The sequence below is a fragment of the Manis javanica genome, chromosome 13, assembly GCF_040802235.1.
Source record: "Manis javanica isolate MJ-LG chromosome 13, MJ_LKY, whole genome shotgun sequence".
NCBI classification, from domain to species: domain Eukaryota; kingdom Metazoa; phylum Chordata; class Mammalia; order Pholidota; family Manidae; genus Manis; species Manis javanica.
In genome coordinates, this window is record NC_133168.1 from 23375559 (window position 1) to 23393766 (window position 18208).

At 35.3% G+C, this 18208-nt stretch overlaps 1 protein-coding gene across 16 annotated transcripts in view; it reads left to right on the forward strand.

The window, feature by feature from the left end:
* LOC108390166 (E3 ubiquitin-protein ligase E3D) overlaps positions 1-18208 on the forward strand; it is a 247507-nt gene that overhangs the window by 100265 nt on the left and 129034 nt on the right. For all 16 annotated transcript variants that reach the window (XR_012124130.1, XR_012124128.1, XR_012124126.1 and 13 more), the window contains 4 exons: positions 5006-5060; positions 11463-11532; positions 12508-12616; positions 15413-15576. Coding sequence is in view for 11 of the 16 variants with exons in the window: in XM_073219344.1 (XP_073075445.1) it covers positions 5006-5060; positions 11463-11532; positions 12508-12616; positions 15413-15576 (398 nt within the window). In the remaining 5 variants the exon portion in view is untranslated. The remainder of the gene's footprint in view (positions 1-5005; positions 5061-11462; positions 11533-12507; positions 12617-15412; positions 15577-18208) is intronic.

Sequence of the window (18208 nt, forward strand, 5' to 3'; positions counted from 1 at the left end):
TTGCTTTAGGGAGAAGGCAATTTCCTCTCACTGCAGAGAACAAGCGGTTTACCTTATTTGAAAAGAAAATCAGTGGCACTGATTTGGCTCTTGTAAGAAACCATTCTCCTGATGGCAAGTCAGTAGAGATGTGATTTTTAAAAGTAAAGAAAATCGTTGCCAGAGAATTTTCATGTTAACATCTGATTATTGATGGTAACAAAAGTATTGCTTGTTAAATTTCATTTAAAACTCATTTAATTTTTGTAATGAGAGCTAAGCTACTTCAGGAAATCCACGGCAGTTGGGTAGCTGTTTGGTTGTAAGTTAGTTTATATTATTATTTTCTATTTTGAGGAAGATTAAGGAAGTTCATCAAATATTGACATTAAAGTTGTTATCAGAATTATTTAAGTGCCTTCTTTCTCACCATAAACACAAATCCCTTTATCTAAGTATGGTTCATTTAAAATAATATTACTTTAGCCTTATATATTTTTAAAGGATAAGTGGTAAAAAGTTAACATATTATATTTAATATAGTTATATAGGAAAATCATATTTTAATCTAAATATATATACTAATACTTTACTGTTTTGTATGTTTTAACTTTCATTCTTACCAGTAAGTTATACATTTAAAAAATATTTAGAAGGTATAAGTGGAAGAAGAGGGGAGGAAAATTAAAAAAGAACACACATTTCCTTTTTTAGACAAACTTTGCACTCTGGAAATACATTCTTCATATTTCTGTCTTTATCAGTTATGTGATGCCATTTACAAGAAGTTTTCTTAATTGTGAACAATAGTCCAATGTGTTAAAGGAAGGCCCTTCATATTAAGACATTATGGTTTTTAATATCAAAGACACTATGGGAAATTACTATTATGACGAGATGCTGTTGACAAGATTGTTTTCAAGTTAGCCTAGACGGAAGCTTCACTTTAATTGCATATTGCAGCAGGTGGGAAGAGTATGCCTGTGACTAAAATAGTAACATAAATTTGGAGGGACTGCTTAAACGGTGTTCTCAAGGCTCCTGTGGGAACAAGACTGCTCTGTGCTATTGAAAACCTATTTCTCCTGTCACCCAGTCCAGCCACCTAGCAGGGTTTGAAATGTTACATAGTGACACAGCATCCCAACGGTATCTCTTGGGAAACATTATTTTGTTGAGACAATATCAAGGGTCCACAGAAATTGAAACAACACAAAGGAAAATAAAAACGAGGACAGGAGGCTAATCTACCTCTCTGAGCAGCAGTGCCGTCTCTCAGATATATTGATTCAATTAGTCCACAGCAATGTCTTTCTTTGATATTTGCTCCACAGAGTTCCCACATTAAGCTGCTTCACTGCACTGCTTGCTTTATTATTTCTTTCAAACAAAGGTCAAGAGAAATGCATTACAAAGCAGTTTCTCTTTAAACAAAATCAGAAGTGTTATATATTAATTTTTAAAATACCTGATCTTAGGAACAGTGTACACAAGCAGAAAGCCCGACTCTTACTTCTTTCCGTCAGTCCCCTAGAGTGTACGGTATGTTCTTTGTGCCTCTGTTAGGGTGGCAGTATATACCTTTTGGTTTTGAAAGATATCTACTGAAGATTTCCCTGTTGCATTTGCCAGTTATCTCTTGTGCAATTTTTTGTGCCTACCAACATTATAAAAATTGTTAATCTTATAATAGGATGACGATGGCACCTCAATCTTTTATAAGATTGATAATATTGTTCTAGACTTAGAAATGTAGCCATACTATGACTTCATCCTATTTTTTTAAGAACAAATGAAATTGAACTTTGATTATATTATACCTGGCAAGTATGACTATGTTTTTTTTCTTTCCTAGGGTACTTAGCAATAATTTTTATCTTAGTAATTTGTTTTGTTAAATTCTTAAGTATATCTTTTTTATTTTCTCAGAATGTGTTGAACTTTATAAATATTCACAAATATAAAAAGAATAGAGTTATGAACTTCAGTATACCAACCATATTGATTCATAACGTATGCTTTATCTGTCCCTTTTACTCTTACTTTTTTGCTGAAGTGCTTTAAAGCAAATCCCAGATACTATGTCAGTTCATCCCTATGTAGATTTTTCTTTTTTAAATAACCACAGTGTCATTTTTATACCTGGCAAGTTTAACAATTTCTTGATGATAAAATACCAGGCCATATGCAGATTTTGCCAGTTTTATTAGAAGTGCCTTCTACTGCCAGCTTGTTTGAATCAAAATTGACACATTTGGTTGTTGGAAGTAATTTGCTTTTATTGATCAGATTTTAAAATCCTTATTACCCATGTCTTGAGAAGGTAGAATCTTACTTCAAAACCGAACCGACAAAAACCACTTATCCTGCTTCATTGAAAGACAAAGCAAAATGTGCTGTAAGACCTATTAAAAATGAAATACATAACAGAGCACCTGATGAAAAACTTTCTGCTTCAAATAGAAAAATTCCTTCTCAAGCATTGCTACTCCAATACCCTATATTAGTTTTTGGTAAGATTTAATGAAGATGGTCTGATGTAACTTGTATAAAATAGGATCCTTTAAAAAGTGTCTTTAATACCAATTTAGAGCCATACATATAGTTTTTATTGTAAGAAAGCATGAAGTGGCTAAAATGTCAAACATTTTAGTTGAACATCCCTGGTTTCTGAGCTGTCTTCCTAACCTCGCCTGGACCTAAAAAAATTGATACCTGTCGTGGTTTCTCTGTCTGTGGCTTTTGATATTTTTTTTATCTCTAATTAAAGTAAGAAATATATTTTTTAATGAGGATCTGATAATACACACAAAAACACACCTCAACTAAAAGTTTCCTGAAGCTGTTTACCCTATAAATAGCACTGTGATATTTTCTATTCTATTGTATTTATTTATTCTTTTTTTAAGTATAGGCTAGTACTCACTGAGTTAATTTTATGAATTGTTTGGAAAACATGGACATGGTGGTTAGAGGCACATTTTTAGCGTCTAAGGGACCTGGATTCAAATACCACGTCTGCCAGTTACTAGCAGCACCTCCATGGATCTCAGTTTAAATATGCTTCTCATGTAGGTTTCTGGAAATAAGTTATTTGTGCTAAGGGAAGTAGGATTATCCTCAAATTTATACCAGTATAATTAGTATAACTAATGAGTCACTCTTTAAATTGATACATACATCACCCCACGTCAGTGTTTTTCCTCTCTTAGACTAGCACTGCTCTGCCGTTCCTAGGAGAGGTTACCTGAGCTGTCCAGAGATGCAGAACTTCTCCGTGTCCACTATTTTTTTTTTGTTATCATTAATCTACAATTACATGAGGAACATTATGTTTACTAGACTCCCCCCATCACCAAGTCCCCCCCACATACCCCTTCACAGCCACTGTCCATCAGCATAGTAAGATACTATAGAATCACTACTTGTTTTCTCTGTGTGGCACAGCCCTCCTCTACCCCCCCCCCCCACATTATACATGCTAATCGTAATGCCCCCTTTCCGTGTCCACTTTTATATGACTTCTGCCATGTTGCAGTGTATCTGGGTGAGAGGAATGTTATGTGGCTTTAACAATAGTGTTACTGTGGAACTAAAAAGAGCATTTTTAAATTTTTGGTAAATTCTAAGTATTCAGTGATTATCCATTAAAAGGCGAAAAATTGGTCTCTGTGAGAAGGTGTGAGTTTTCTGCCCATTTCTTCAATGATATGTGCCAAGTATATATTTCATTTAATATCCACCTAGCAGTTACCATGCACCTGGGACAGTGCTTTATAATTCTCCTTTTTAAGTCCTAATGAATAATTCTCTGAGTTAAACACTGCTTTTAACTCTATTTTACAGATAAGGAGACCAAAACAGGTTAATTAACTTGCCTAAGGTCACATGTCTGGTAAATAACAGAGCTGGGATTTGAGCTTAGGAAACCTGGCCCCAGACTCTGGGTTCTTAACCACTGTGCAATTGTTTTATAACATACTTCTTATAACAAACTACAGATCAGTAAGATATTTAAAAATAGAGGTGTAATTGACATGTAACATTATATTAATTTCAAATTTACAACATAGTGATTGGATATTTGCGTATATTGCAAAATGATCACAATAAGTTTAATTAACACCTGTCACTATACATAGTTATAAAAAACTTTTTTCTTACAATGAGAACATTTCAGATATACTCTTTTGGCAGCTTTCAGATATGCAATACAGTATCATTAACTGTTGTCACCATGCTGCGGATCACGTCCTCATGGCTTCCTTACTCTATAACCGGAAGTCTGCACCTTTTGGCCACCTTCCCCACTTCGGCATCCCCATCCCGACCCCGCCTCTAATGACCATGATCTGTTTGCTGTATGTGAAATGATGTTCATTTGCTTTATGATTAAGTGAGTGCTATTTTAATCTATTTCAATGATGAATTTGGATTTTCAAAGTTTAGACTGTTTCAGCAATTTGTCCCAGAACACTGTCCATCTTTCCACTTACAATGCATATCTTAAATGGAAAAACAGAATTATGTGAATGTGTTAGATATATTTACTTCTAATGGGTAGTTATGTATTACAGATTGCTTTTACATAAGTTACACTGGACTAGGAGTCAGAATAATATGAATTCAAGTACTGATTCTTCTGTTTTCTACACGTATGAATTAGGTCAAGTCACCTACCCTTCTGCCTTTGTTGCCCACTGAATCTGCCGCTTCTAAATAATAGAGGGGTGAGGTGCTGTTTAGAAATGTAAAGTGCTTCTAGTTCAGATTATTTAGCGACACTTAGATTATCAAGAAGCAGCTAGGTTTGGAAAAATAAGTCTGTTGATTATTCTGTCTTTAGACCTGAAAAATGATCTCTGTGCATATGAATTATGCATAGAAGCTAAATGTATTCCCTGTATTTAGTAGAGGGCAAAATAAAATGTAAAGTTCAATGTATACTCTAGAGACTGTGTTAAAATTATGTATTCCTTTTAAGAAAGGCTGAGTGACATTTAAATGACATTTTTCTGTTCTACAGAAACCAAAGGCAAATACCAAAGTAATTTGTAAGCGTGGAGAGACCATGTCATCAGGTAAGCATTTCATAATAAAAAAGCCAAAATGATTGCCTTCTTGTTAAGAAACCAGCAGAAGGAGACTTTATAGGAAATACATATGAAAGACTGATGACAATATATTTATAGAATTGATGCTTTTTAAAGTAGAAATCAGCTAACACATCATCCAATATGCCAAAAGTTTGTGTATTTTGACCTTTATAAGTACATAGTATTGAGTTTTAAGCATTAAGAAGTTGGCTCATTTTCAGTATTTCATTTCCTCTTTGTAAATATAAAGCAATAGTATAAAGTTTGCTTGGTCTGTCTTAAGGAAAATTGGAGACCTTTTCATAATATAAATCTTCATCAGAAGAGGTGATTGCCAGAGATGATGGAGCAGGCGCCTTTCCTGGCTGCCATCTGCCTCTAGGCAGTATTTTGGAGCTAGGGGTAAGACAAAACCTGTTGAAGTGGAAGAAAACACATTCTGAGTTTTGTACTCTGATCCTTGTTCTTTTTCCCTGTAGTTTAATTATATTTTATGCAAAGTCTGTGTTATACACCACTTTAAAATATAATAATGAAAATCCTGATAATTAAAATACATCACTATTTAAAGATACGGCTTACATATGTCTAGGGAGCTATAACATGCTGTGTTAGCTTTGTGGGTAATGAATAAGTGTTTTTAATATAATTAACTAGAAGATGTGATTTAGTGAAGCTGTTGTACTTAAAGGAAGGCACGTGATGGAATGTTCTGTTTTTAAGAGTCATCAGAATCCTCTAAGTAGTTACTTGCCCAGAGTGAACAGAAAAGGAAGAAGGCCTAGTGCTGAAGGACGCCACACTCAGTGCCATTTTTGGAGAATGAAAATAAGCCCCATAAGCCACAAATTAGAATATTTTAAGGCTTCCATTTAAATAAGGTGAACTGATTTTTCAAAAATTCTTTTCTGTTCTTCCTGAAGCCCAGTTAAAGTGTCATTTTAGGGATAAAAGAAGGTATACATCCACAGAGACAGTCAGGTAGAGAGAGGTGACAGTGATGTAAATAAGAGTTGTAAGCAAACTTATTTTTGGAAACTGTAAACCTGAGAGGGGCGTGGGAACACACTTAGCAGTGTGGAGGAGGCTTCAATCTCAGTGTCTACAGAACATCATTTGGATGAGGAATGATCTAATACTCAGAACCCCAGAACGGGTCAGAATTTGGAGGCAGCAGGTAACAGGTAAGGAAGTCTGAGATAAGGGGCTGGAAACAAGATTAATTCGAAGTTTACATATGGAGCTATAAGACTCCTCCTTCACTTGCAGCTTGCTTATATTCTCAAGGTAGGAGATTGAAGGACCCTTCCTTGGAATAATGGAAGAAGAGTGCCAACCAGAAAAAAGGTTTAAAGACCTGATTGGTAGGGGTCATTCCATAACAACAACAACATGAGCTACCTTCAGCCATCCTACAGTCAGTTAGCCTTGTACCTACACCCAAGTGCTTCCTCTCAGCATCTTATTACCTTACACTTAAATATGAATGGATTACTGAGAATCAATGAATATTAGAGGAAATTCAAACTACCAAAGTGACCAAAGTAAATAGTCAAGTAGAAAGAGTAAAGTTACTGAGAAGAAAGAAATAATGTACACAACATAAAATCTTTTCATAAAAAAATATAATAAATGTCCTTGGAGAAATGAAAGAAAAGAAAATTAGAAAGGAAATTATATATATATATCCCCATGCAAGTTTCCTCAGAATAGGGATACTGTCTCTCTCATTTCTCACTATACTTCACACTAAAACAGTGTCTGGTATATAATGGTACCCTGTAAATATTTGTTGAATGAATGAATAAATTGAGCCTTTTAAGACACCCAACATCTAGCTAACAGAAATTATGGAATAGAGACAACAGGATGCAGGAAATTATCAAACAAAATATCAAAGAAAAATACCAAAATACATTATAAAGCTATTTTCTAGGGCTTGAATTTCTCAAGTGAAGGGGCCTACCAAGTATCTAATATAATTAATGGAAGGATGGCTGGGAAGCTACTAAAAGCCACATCATTAACTGATTTCAGAACACCAAGCATGAAGTATCTGGAGAGAAAAAAGCAGGTAATATATGAAGGACTAGGAATTAGGATGACATTGAACTTCTTAACAGCAGTGTGGAGAGCTAGAACACAGTGAAGCAATGCCTTTATAATTTTGAAAGAAACAATTTTAACTCAGAATTCTATATGGTCAAACCATTAGTCAAATGTGAAGATAATACATTTTTAGAAATACAAGGTCTCAAAACAAACCTCAAAGATTTATTTTCCTTAGAACTCTGACATAGGATATACTCACCAAAAGTAGGGATATAACCTCAAAAGAAGGCATGTATTTGGGTAACAGATTATCAAACAGAGAAGAGCAAGATTAGGAAGTCCCAGGGTTGGGGATGTATAGCAGGCCCGGAGAAAACAACTGGATTGAAGTGAGGGGAGAGAAGATTGCAATACTTTGAGTTGTAAAGTGAAACTAAAAAATTATTTGATTTGTTTAACACATGTAACAAATAATCTTGAGGGAAGCCATTTCATCATATGGGAAGAATTAGCTAAAGTTGCTTGGGAAACTAAATAAATGACAAAGAAAGCAATTATGCACTGCAGGAAAACAGAAGGCTGAACAAAAAAGGAAACATTTTTGTGGGATTATTATGGTCATAGTAATGTAAACACTGAATATTACTTTAACCAAGAATCTTTTGATGTAAAACGTAGGTAAATTAAGAGATCAGTATGTGTATGTGTGGAGAACTGTATCCACATCTACTCTAAAATAAATCAGTAGGTCTCAATTCCAAAAACCTTGGTATTAATAAAATGGGCAATTCCATTCTGTAGAAAACAAGTATAAAACTATACACGTCCAAAAAATTACTAAGAACAACTACTGGAAAATGACCAAACTGAAGCAGTGTTTTGAGAAGTGTTTAGTTATGAAAAACAGCTACTGCCTTAAGTTAGAATGACAAATTTTGACCGTTTTTGCTTGGGGGTATTGCCGTTCCCTTGCCCTCCCAACTTGGATAGAAAATCCTCCACACCTTTATCGTCTAGAGGAGTAGATTTGGTTCAGGATCGGCAAAGGAGAAACTAGAAATTCAGTAGGGAGATTTTAGAAGCAAGGCGCTATGGAAGGACTGAAGTGAGTTCTTCGTGCAACTCTGTCCAACTGCTAACCTATAATGCACAAATAGATGCCAGGGAGTCCAAAGAGAACTGAAAATTTAGAGAAACATGCAACCGTGTCTTTGAGTACATTGCTCGGTCCGCACCCAGCCAGGCAGCAGAAGGTGGAAGCCTTAATGGCTTGAGGTGTCTGGACAAGACCTCTCCTCAAATTTGCTGACAACACATGTCGGTATATTGAATACTCTCTAGGGAGCCGGGCTAAACAGAATGAGACTGAGCAGAGACAGTAGTGGCTATAGGTGCGGTCACTATACCAGTAAACCAGCAACCTGTAAGAACAGAACAAGATCCATCATGGCTACAGTGTACTGCAAACAGTGTTCTCCTTCCCTCCAAAGCTTGCTAGATGCGCAATAAAACAGAAAAGAGTGATTCATGCTCACGGTAAAAATAGGGCTCAATAAACAGATGCTGAGTAAGCACAAATATTAGATTTAGCAGACAAAAATGTTGTAGCTGTTATAAATATGGCAAAGAATGAAAAGAGAAAAACCTTTTGAGTGAACACATAGCAAATCACAAATTGGAAATGTCAAAAAAGAACTGTTCATATTTACAGAGCTGAAAGGTATAGTAACTAAAGAAAATTTTACTTCATTAAGTAAACCACATATTTGAGAGAACAGAAGGGAAAAAAATCATTAAACTTGGAAATACATTAATAGAAACTAACCAACCCAAAGAACAGAGAGAAAAAAGTCTGAAACAAAATGAAAAGAATCTCAGAGATTTTTGGAACAACATTAAGTGTTCCGGTATATGTGTAAGTGGAGTCTCAGAAGGTGAGGAGAAAAAGAAAGGGTCAGGGAAAATAAATGTAGAAAAAAATGGCTGAAATCTTGGCACATCTGATGAAAATATGAACTTTCAGATTCAAGAATTACAATGTATCTCAAGTAACCTGAACACAATATTTCATTCAGGTACAGTGTGGTCAACCTGATAAAGCCGGAGATGAAGAGAGAATCTGAAAGCTGCAGGAGGAAAAACAAAACATTATATACACGGATTTCATGACACAAGGCACACTTGTTAGAGAAACAATGGCAGCCAGAAGACACTAAAATGAGATGATTGAAATGATGGGGGTAGGAGTCAGTGGCAGGCACCAGAAACACCTGTCAGCTAGCAGCTCTATGGCCCGCAAAACTATCGTTCAAAAATGAAAGCAAAAACAAGGATATTTTCATATAAGTAGGTGGATATAGTGCAGTCCTAGAAGAACTTCTCTACAAAAAATGCTCAAGAAAATTCTTCAGGCTGAAAGAAAGGTACCAGATGGTAATTGGAATCCACAGGAAGGAATCAAGAGCAAAGTAAATGCAAAGTGTATGTAAATTACCACAAAAGGAAACCCAAATACAAAATTGAAGCCCCGTTTCCCTGCAGTTTGCTAATTCTCTAAAACTACAATTTTTATTTTCATTGCTTTAAGAAGTAAGGCCAGAAAGACTGTACAAAATGAGAACCTAAAGGGCCATACCTTTACAGTGAAGGTGAATCAGAAGCGAACAGACCTGTGGAATTACAGACAAGTATCAGCCCTTTGAGGCGTCAGGGAATTTCAAATCTTGAACTTGGTTATTAGCTTGTCTTGGATGAGACATAGCACCATTTCCTTGCACAATCAAATTCAAATCACTGTTTGAAGAAAATATCTTCATTGTAAAACTCATTCCCACAAATTAATTTGTCAACTACAGTGTTCACGATAAACCCAAAGATAAATAAGCACATAAATAAACTAGACCTCCATCAATAAGAACTAACAAAAACAGCAAACGATAGAAGCAGAGTTCTGTTATTGGGATTATCAAATTTTAACAGTAAAACAACCAAGTTTACTATACTTAACAATATAAAAGACTGGTTTGAAGATATCAAAAGGAAACTGTAATAGTAAGCATATTTGGACTAGATACACTATAGAAGTCACAAAAAATAAAATTGAAATTTAAAAATTGGATAGTATTTTTAACAGCGGTTTAGGTATAATTTATAGGAAGAATTAATGAACAGAAGATAGAAGAAAAGGAAAATTATAATCCAGCATAGACAGACCAGAGGCAAAAAGTCTAGAAGAGAGAGTAAGAAACATAAAATATACACTGAGAAAATCTAACGTACTTTTAATCAGACTAGTGGAAGGAAAAGGGAGGGAGAATGGAGCATAGGCAATATCTGGATAGATAATCGCTGAGAATTTTACACAAGTGAAGAACAACACTCTATAGATTGAGGAGGTGCAATGAATTCCAATTAAAGGATATCCAAGTTGGATAAATTAAAAAAATCTATAACTAGACACATCAGAATGATACTGCAGAAGAATAAAAACAGAAAATCTTAAAAGTGATGAAAGAAAAATTACGCATTACCTTCAAAGCAGTTTGAGGACAGAATGATAGTATAGATGTACTCAGAAGTTAAACATTGCTAACCTAGGATTTTATATCAGTTGAAAACGTGCAGATATGAAAGAAGACAAAGATAAATATATTTTTTGACAAACAAAACTAAGATAATCTACCTCTAATGGTTTGACTTCTTATTAAAAAATTCTAAACTATTTGATAGAGTGATAAAATTAATATTCAATAAAACTTTCCTAAAAGTGACTTACTTTAAGAAGACAAAGCATTGATGATTGCAGGGAGACAGTCCTGAGACTTCAGAGAGTTTGGTGTCTATTCAGAAGAGTACACCCCAGGTGAATCTGCTGCAAGCCTCTGCTCACATATGAAAGGTTGCAAAAACTAGGCACATCACAGCCATGGCCCACTTACCAAGAAACTAGCCATTTGTTTTCCTCATTTTTATAAAGAAGCCACAATCTAGGAGCCACTGAGAAAGGCTTTTTAATCATAGTATCCCAAAGTCTATGCACAGATGCCGTGCACTTCACATTAACATTTACCCAGATCCTCATGGAATCTATTATTGTACAATTCCCAACAAATCCAGTTATCTGGTTATTTAGTTTATAGAAGAATTTAAACAGTAAACTAAATGTCTACAGAAATGAGTATAAATACAAGCATTCTGGGTTTTTAAAAGATTCTGTGAAAAATGTTTACTCTCACTACTTTGGAATGTCATAAGTTGGGACCAACATGCCCACAATAAAAATATTAGTATATTGGGGAGATTTGTAATTTTCCTCTTCTTTTTTTTTGTTTCTAGAAACCACCAAGTTTTATATGACAGAGATAATTATTCAGCCATCTGAGAGAAATTTTCCTGTCATACCAAGGTACAAATAGCAAATTAAGTTTATTTTGTAATTTCACATGTAGGGAAACATCTGTACAGTTGATAATTTGGGAATTCACTTTATTTATACCTTTCTTTATTTGGGAAAGGAAAAATAAAAACCTTTGAGAAAGGTTTTTAGCTAGTTGAACCAAACCACACATAAAAGTCTTGAGGTTTTATTTATTGTTTGCTTACATAATGGTGTAGATAAACAGGCTCATATAAATCTTCTGATTCTGAAAGTTTTTTGTGTTTCTTTCTATGTGCCAAGTAGCCAAAGTCTTATAAGCTAATCATTAATAAGTTTTAAAATAATTATTTCTGGTTTAATTTGACTTATTTAACATTTGAAACATGGGTCTGTTTTCTACTGACTCCTGTTTGTTTTTCTAATGTTACTTGGCCACTGAATCCATTAGTGTTTTTTTTTTTTTCTCTGAATCTTTTTAGTTTGCTATCAGAAGTTAACTATAGCATGTCTTTTAGTTTATTCATTGATGTCTACAAATTATGGCAATCTGAATATAACCTTGAACTTTATCCCCCTGTAAATACTTTGATTCTGTACCTTGGATCCACCCCTTTGGGGGGATCCAAATGGAAAACATACTAATATTTGGAAGGAAACTTCTCAAGTTTTTTTTTTTTTTTAACTAAGTTTTTCACTGTTTAATGTATTACAGCATGGAATATTTTCTTGTCTAACAGTATTTTTATATTCAGCAGCGGGGAATAGTTAGGTCTGGGGTAGAAAATGTATTGAAGACTGGAGGATAGTTATACGGAGGCTGAAGCAAACAGAAGTGCTTTAAAATATAATAAAATTCACCTTAGCACAGGCTGGGGGAGAAGGGCAGCCAAGCCCCGCTTCCCAGGCTGCTTCCTCTGAGGTTCCCTCAGGTGCTTTTCCTCATCCGGCCGGTCAGTCAGTCATCATGGGACACATCGTGAACACCGACCTCTGTCCACACAGGTCTCGGTTTGTGCAGAGTGTCGTCGCCCAGTGTCTGGTGGAACTCTCCTCTGCCAGAAGCACTTTCAGATTCACCATTCAAGGTCATGACGGCAAAGTGTACATCTTGGTAAGAGGTTTTTTTCACCCAGTCTTTTGTAGCTTAGTAATCCAGAGTCATTTTGTCATTCTTTTTTCTTAATGCTCAGGTCTAGCAAGTAAATGATCCCAAAATTGAGTTTTTTAATATCAGTTTGATTCACAGATCTAGATCCCTTAATTTAATAACAAATGGTCAAGCGCCTCTATGTGCTAGGTATTAGAGATACAATGAGAAATGAAGCCTGATTCCTGCTCACCACAAAATAAAGTTTTTCCCTCTCAGTTTTTAGTGGTATTTCTTTGTCAGTATAACAAAATTCTCTCTCTTAACTTCTTTACCCCCATTTGATACTCTTACGTTTAAATACATTCTATTGCTCCTGCTTTTGCTTGCTTTCTCTATCTTTTCTTCCTTTTTTCCCCTTCTTTCCTTCTCTTTCTTTCTTTCCTTTTCTTTTTCTCTTTTTTTTGTATAAGACACTTAATGTGACATATCCCCTCTTCACAACTTTTTCAGTGCACAGTCCAGTATTGTTAGTTACAAGCACGATGTTGTACAGCAGATCTCCAGATCTGCTAGGTCTCTTATTCATCTTGCATAGCTGAAATTTTATACCCTTTGATTAGCAACGCCCCATTTCTCCCTCCCCCAGTCCCTGGCAACCTCCTTTCTAATCCCTGCTTCTAGGAATTAGGCTATTTTAGAGTCTTCATTTAAGCAGAATCATGTGGTGGTTATCCTTCTGTGTTGTCCTTGTTACACTTAGATGTCCTCAAGGATCATCTGTGTTGTCACATGTCACATGATTTCCTCCTTTTTAAAGGCTGAATACTGTTCCATTTTATGTGTGTACCACATTTCCTTGATCCCTTTATCCACTGATGGACATTTAGATTGTTTGTACATCTTGGCTATTGTAAATAGTGCTGCAGTGAACATGGGGGCGTATATGTCTCTTTGAGATAACTGATTTCAACACTGATATTTGAGAAGATGTGGCAAGTTTTTGAAGAAGCTCTGAAGTTAGAACCATCCCCTATGTGTACCGCTGGCATCTATCTGTTTCTTTTAAAAATGATGCTTGGCAAAAAAGAACTGGGCACATTTATGTATGTAAAAATCCAAAAATCAGGGCCCAAGTCTCTTCTCTGCCTCCACATCTGTTTTATTCAACCAGTAAACATATATTGAGCATTTTTTATTTGAAAGACACTGTTTCGGTGCTCAAAGTAGTATAAAAATGCCTTCAAAAAACTCACAAGCTAATAGGGAAACCTGGTAGCTAAAAGGACCAAAGGGATTGAAGTTGTTTTAGGTGTGGCTTTTCTAGTTGGCCCCCCATTACAGGGGCTCCTGCTTCTCAAATCACAGATAAATCTATCCTAAGCTGAAATATTTTCTGAGGTTGATACTACGTACTCTTCATAGTCATACCTGAAATCAGTTCTAATTTTCTTCTATTGCAAGGTTTTTAAGTTAAAAATTGGGAGTAGGAGTTTAAAATCTAATATGTATTTAAATTAAAACTTTTTTCTTTTTTATAAAAGTAGTACATTCTTGAAATACTGAATGTATTTCCATATGAATAACATAATGGAAGTGGTGGGTCCCCCATCCTGTCCCCTGCTGCCCTGCTCTGTTGTACTAAGTGCCGGTAAACATTATTAACAGTCTGATAAGCATAAATCAACATTTTTTTTCTATCTATGAACATCCACATGTATATACATCTACATTCTATTTCTCTGTAAAAAGCAGAATCATGTGACTAGCATTTTTTCCAACATTCTCTACTTCACACAGAAGTATTTCATGAGGGTTGTTTCTTGTTATTATAAATACAGATCAGGCTCCTTAATGACTACAATTCCATTGTCTAAGACAGGGTTGCAGTGACAGTAATCCTCACATGTGTGTTCTAGCACTTGAGAAACATTCTGCTGATCTGTTGCAGGATTAGAATTTGTGTATTTCAAACTATGATAATTATCACTCCAAAAAACTCTACTATTTATCCCCTTATAGTGAGACCCCCTTGGTGCCCCATCCAGATCCCCATTCCTCAGCCAGGGCACCCATTTCCCAGCTGCGGAGGGTGTGGGCTGCTCACGGCTCACAGTGTCTTGCTCATACCTGACATATGCCACCTTGCCCGGGAAGTTACTTGTTCCCCAACCCTGCCCTGTCAGCCCACTGCCGGTAATTTGATCCTGGGCTACGAAAAGCTGGGGCCTCCTGCCTCGAGGTGTCACAGACCGTAGGTGCAGTCCATGCCCCAGAGCCCCCGGGGGACCAGACCGAAGCCCGAGTCCAACCGAGGCCCTTGGTGAGTCCCGTGCATCCGGACCCAGGACGCGCGTTCCCGTTGCGGCCCCTCCTCTGAACTGGATGGTCTGCCAAGTGAAGAAGGTGGCACACAGACAGCACCTTTCCTTGTCAATAGTTCTGTCACCACTTTTAATATGCTTATTTTTCATTTACTGTGTTAATTCTGTTCATATTCTTTGCCTGTATTTTTGTCGGGCCGGCTTTTTCTCCCACTTTTTGGTTTCTAGGAACTCCATGTATTATAGGTAATAGCTTTATTATATATGTATTAAATATTTTCTCCTACTTGTCCTTTTTAAAAAATTTTTATGATGTCAGTGGCTCAATTAAATGTTATACTTCGAAAGCTTCCTTGCTTAAAAATTATATACATTATTCTGCTATTTTTTTTCTAGCATGTTTATGGTTTGGGTTTGGTTTTTTTAAGTGGTGGCATGAGATATGAGTCGGATGGCGATATCCTTATATCCTACGCTTTTTTCTCCATGTCTTTAGCTATGGCTTTTAAACTCAGACAGTTTGGTGATTGAATCTTTGGAAAATCCCAGATATCTCAAGAAATTCCCCCTGTTAGAAGACATATGGAATGTAGATTCCAGTTCTGCCTGGAATGCCGTCAAGGTCCTCTACCAGCCATGCATCAAAAGCAGGAACAAAAAGTAAGTTATGCTTTTGTTTTCTCATTCTTCATTGTTTTAGTTTCTGTTACCATGTTGTTGTTAAGAAATTAATGAATTAAATAGTTCTATACCACTTCCCTACTTGAAGCTTCTAAAAGTCATAATGCTAAATATTGTACTTCCAAAGTGGATTGAATTACTATGATGATTCATGCTAATGTGCAACAAGCTTGCTTTTACTGAAATAATTGATCTTTTTTTCTTGTCCTCTCAGCTGTCTGTACATATGGCTGCAGTACTAAATCAGGCTTCAAAAAACATGAATATTTACTGATAAGCACTTTCCAGGAATTCAGGCTGTAATAGTGAACAAAAACAGTCCCTGGCTCCGGTTTGTCATTCCTATAGGGGAAGACAAGTCATAAATGAAACAGACAAAAAAAAATCAAAAGACTAATACGGCTCTTCTGTGTGTCAGGCACTCATCTAAGGGCTTCTGACTCATTTCAGCCTAACAAAAACCCTGTGCGGTAGTTACTGTTATCACCCCCATTTTAGAGATAATGACACTAAGATATGGATGCTAAATTACTCTAATGAAATATAAAGCGAGGTAGGGTAGTTGGGGAGTAGGAGGGGGGAAGGAGGTTATCATTTTATATTGAAAAGTCAAGGGAGGTTCCTCAGGTAAGATGATGTTTAAGTGGAAAAGTTGAAGGAAGTGAGGGAGTGAGCCATATCTGAAAACATTCCTGGCAGGGGAGGCAGCAGGTATTCTTATTTGACCAGATTGGAGGTTTATACTTATCCTGTACTCTACAATGGGTTTGATCAAATTTGTCCTGAAAACAGAAAGATCCCAGTCATTTTCTGGGAAGTAAATAAGTTTTTACAAATTGCTTGTCTTTGCTTTTTTGATTTATACAAACATCACATCGTAAAATATTCAAACAGAAGCATACAGAAAGTAAAATGTGAAAGTTCTCCATTATGTCCCTTTCCAGTAGTAAAAAGTGTGTTGTGTACGCTTCAACTCCTTTCTCTATTATTTATTTTCTATCTTAACATAATTTAAATGATATGTGTGTATTTTTTACATTAAAAAAACCCCAAAACATTGTCTTGGAGGTTCTTTCCATGTCAGTGCTTGGCATTTTATGAAGTGGATCTACTGTACATAATTCAAGTTTTTCTGTTATGTTGTGGTGTATCTAGGTGGCCATTTCATTTACCCCATGCTTCTCACATCACCAATAACTCCATCTGTTGATAGATATCTATCTGTTGATAACTTTCTGTTAATAGATATTTGGGTTATTACTTTTTTGCTGCTATAATTACTACTGCACTATGCATTATTATACACTGGTTTTGTGATTATGTGTACTTTTTCTTATAAAAGCAATTTCTGGAAGTAGAATTACTGAGTCAAGGCGTATGACATTTAAAATTTTGATATGTAGTAGCAAATTATTTTGCAAAAAGGCCCTGCAAATTTATACTCCCACCTGAAGTTTCTATAATGCCCATTTCCCTGCACCCTTAGTCAAAGTGCCATTTATATTTTTGCCCATCTGATGCCAGTCTAAATAAAACAGGTTCAGTTGACTATCCTTGAGCTTTATTAAGGCATGGTGAGAGAACATGGCTTATGCATTTGATGCTTTGGAGGGGTGTGTGTGTGGCCTAACATACTCTGCTTTTAAGCTGTTCACTGTTTATATTTATTGATGTGTGGGGGCATGTGCCTTTATATATTGAGATTTATATAGTAAAGTTAATACTTTTTATATTTATTTGGAACGTGGAATTTTGAGAAGGGTTATTTACATCTCACACTGATTATGGAAAAGTCATTTTCTTCTGGTTTTGATATCAGATTTTTGCATTATATATTTTAAAGCTATGTTATTAGGTACATACAAGTTTGTGCCATGACAACTTGACTAATAGCATGTTTTATCACCTAAGAGATGGTGCTTTCTTTCCATTTGATGCTATTTTCCTCTACTTCTAATTTGCCCATTGTTAATGTGGCTACATTTATTTCTCTTTTTTAAAAATTGTTGGTTTGAGTTTTTCCATTCCTTTATTTTCAGCTGTCATGTATTATTTTGTCTTAGTTGTATGTCTTGTTAACATATATCTTGTAAACTGCATGTAGCTGGATATTTTTAAATTCCAATGTGATGCTATATTTTAATAATTTAATTCACGTTTATTTAAAATGAAACTTTGCTGTCTTTTACACTGGTTGCCTTCTCTGTGTCCTTTCTTCCTCTGATGATTTAGAAGAAAAAATATCTATTTCTAAATGATTTTTAGTAGTTAATCTTAAATTTTTAACATACATAAACTTTTTTTACTGTGATATATCTAAATTTAACTAGTATCCATACTCTTCACCACAATAAAGTACTTTTAATACATTGGGTTTCATATTTCTGCCTCCCTCGCATACTCTCTCTCCTATGTTGCAATTATTTGTAATTCTGATGAGGTGGTTGTTTCTTCTTAAAGAAGTATCAATCCAGAGTTCCACCCCATTAAGTTATCTCTTTTTTGCATTATGACCATAAATGTTTTTTTATTTTTATTTTTATTTTGTAAGTCTATTTCTATAAAATATGTAGGATTGCTTGAGTTTTAAAAATATTTACAAGTAGGACTA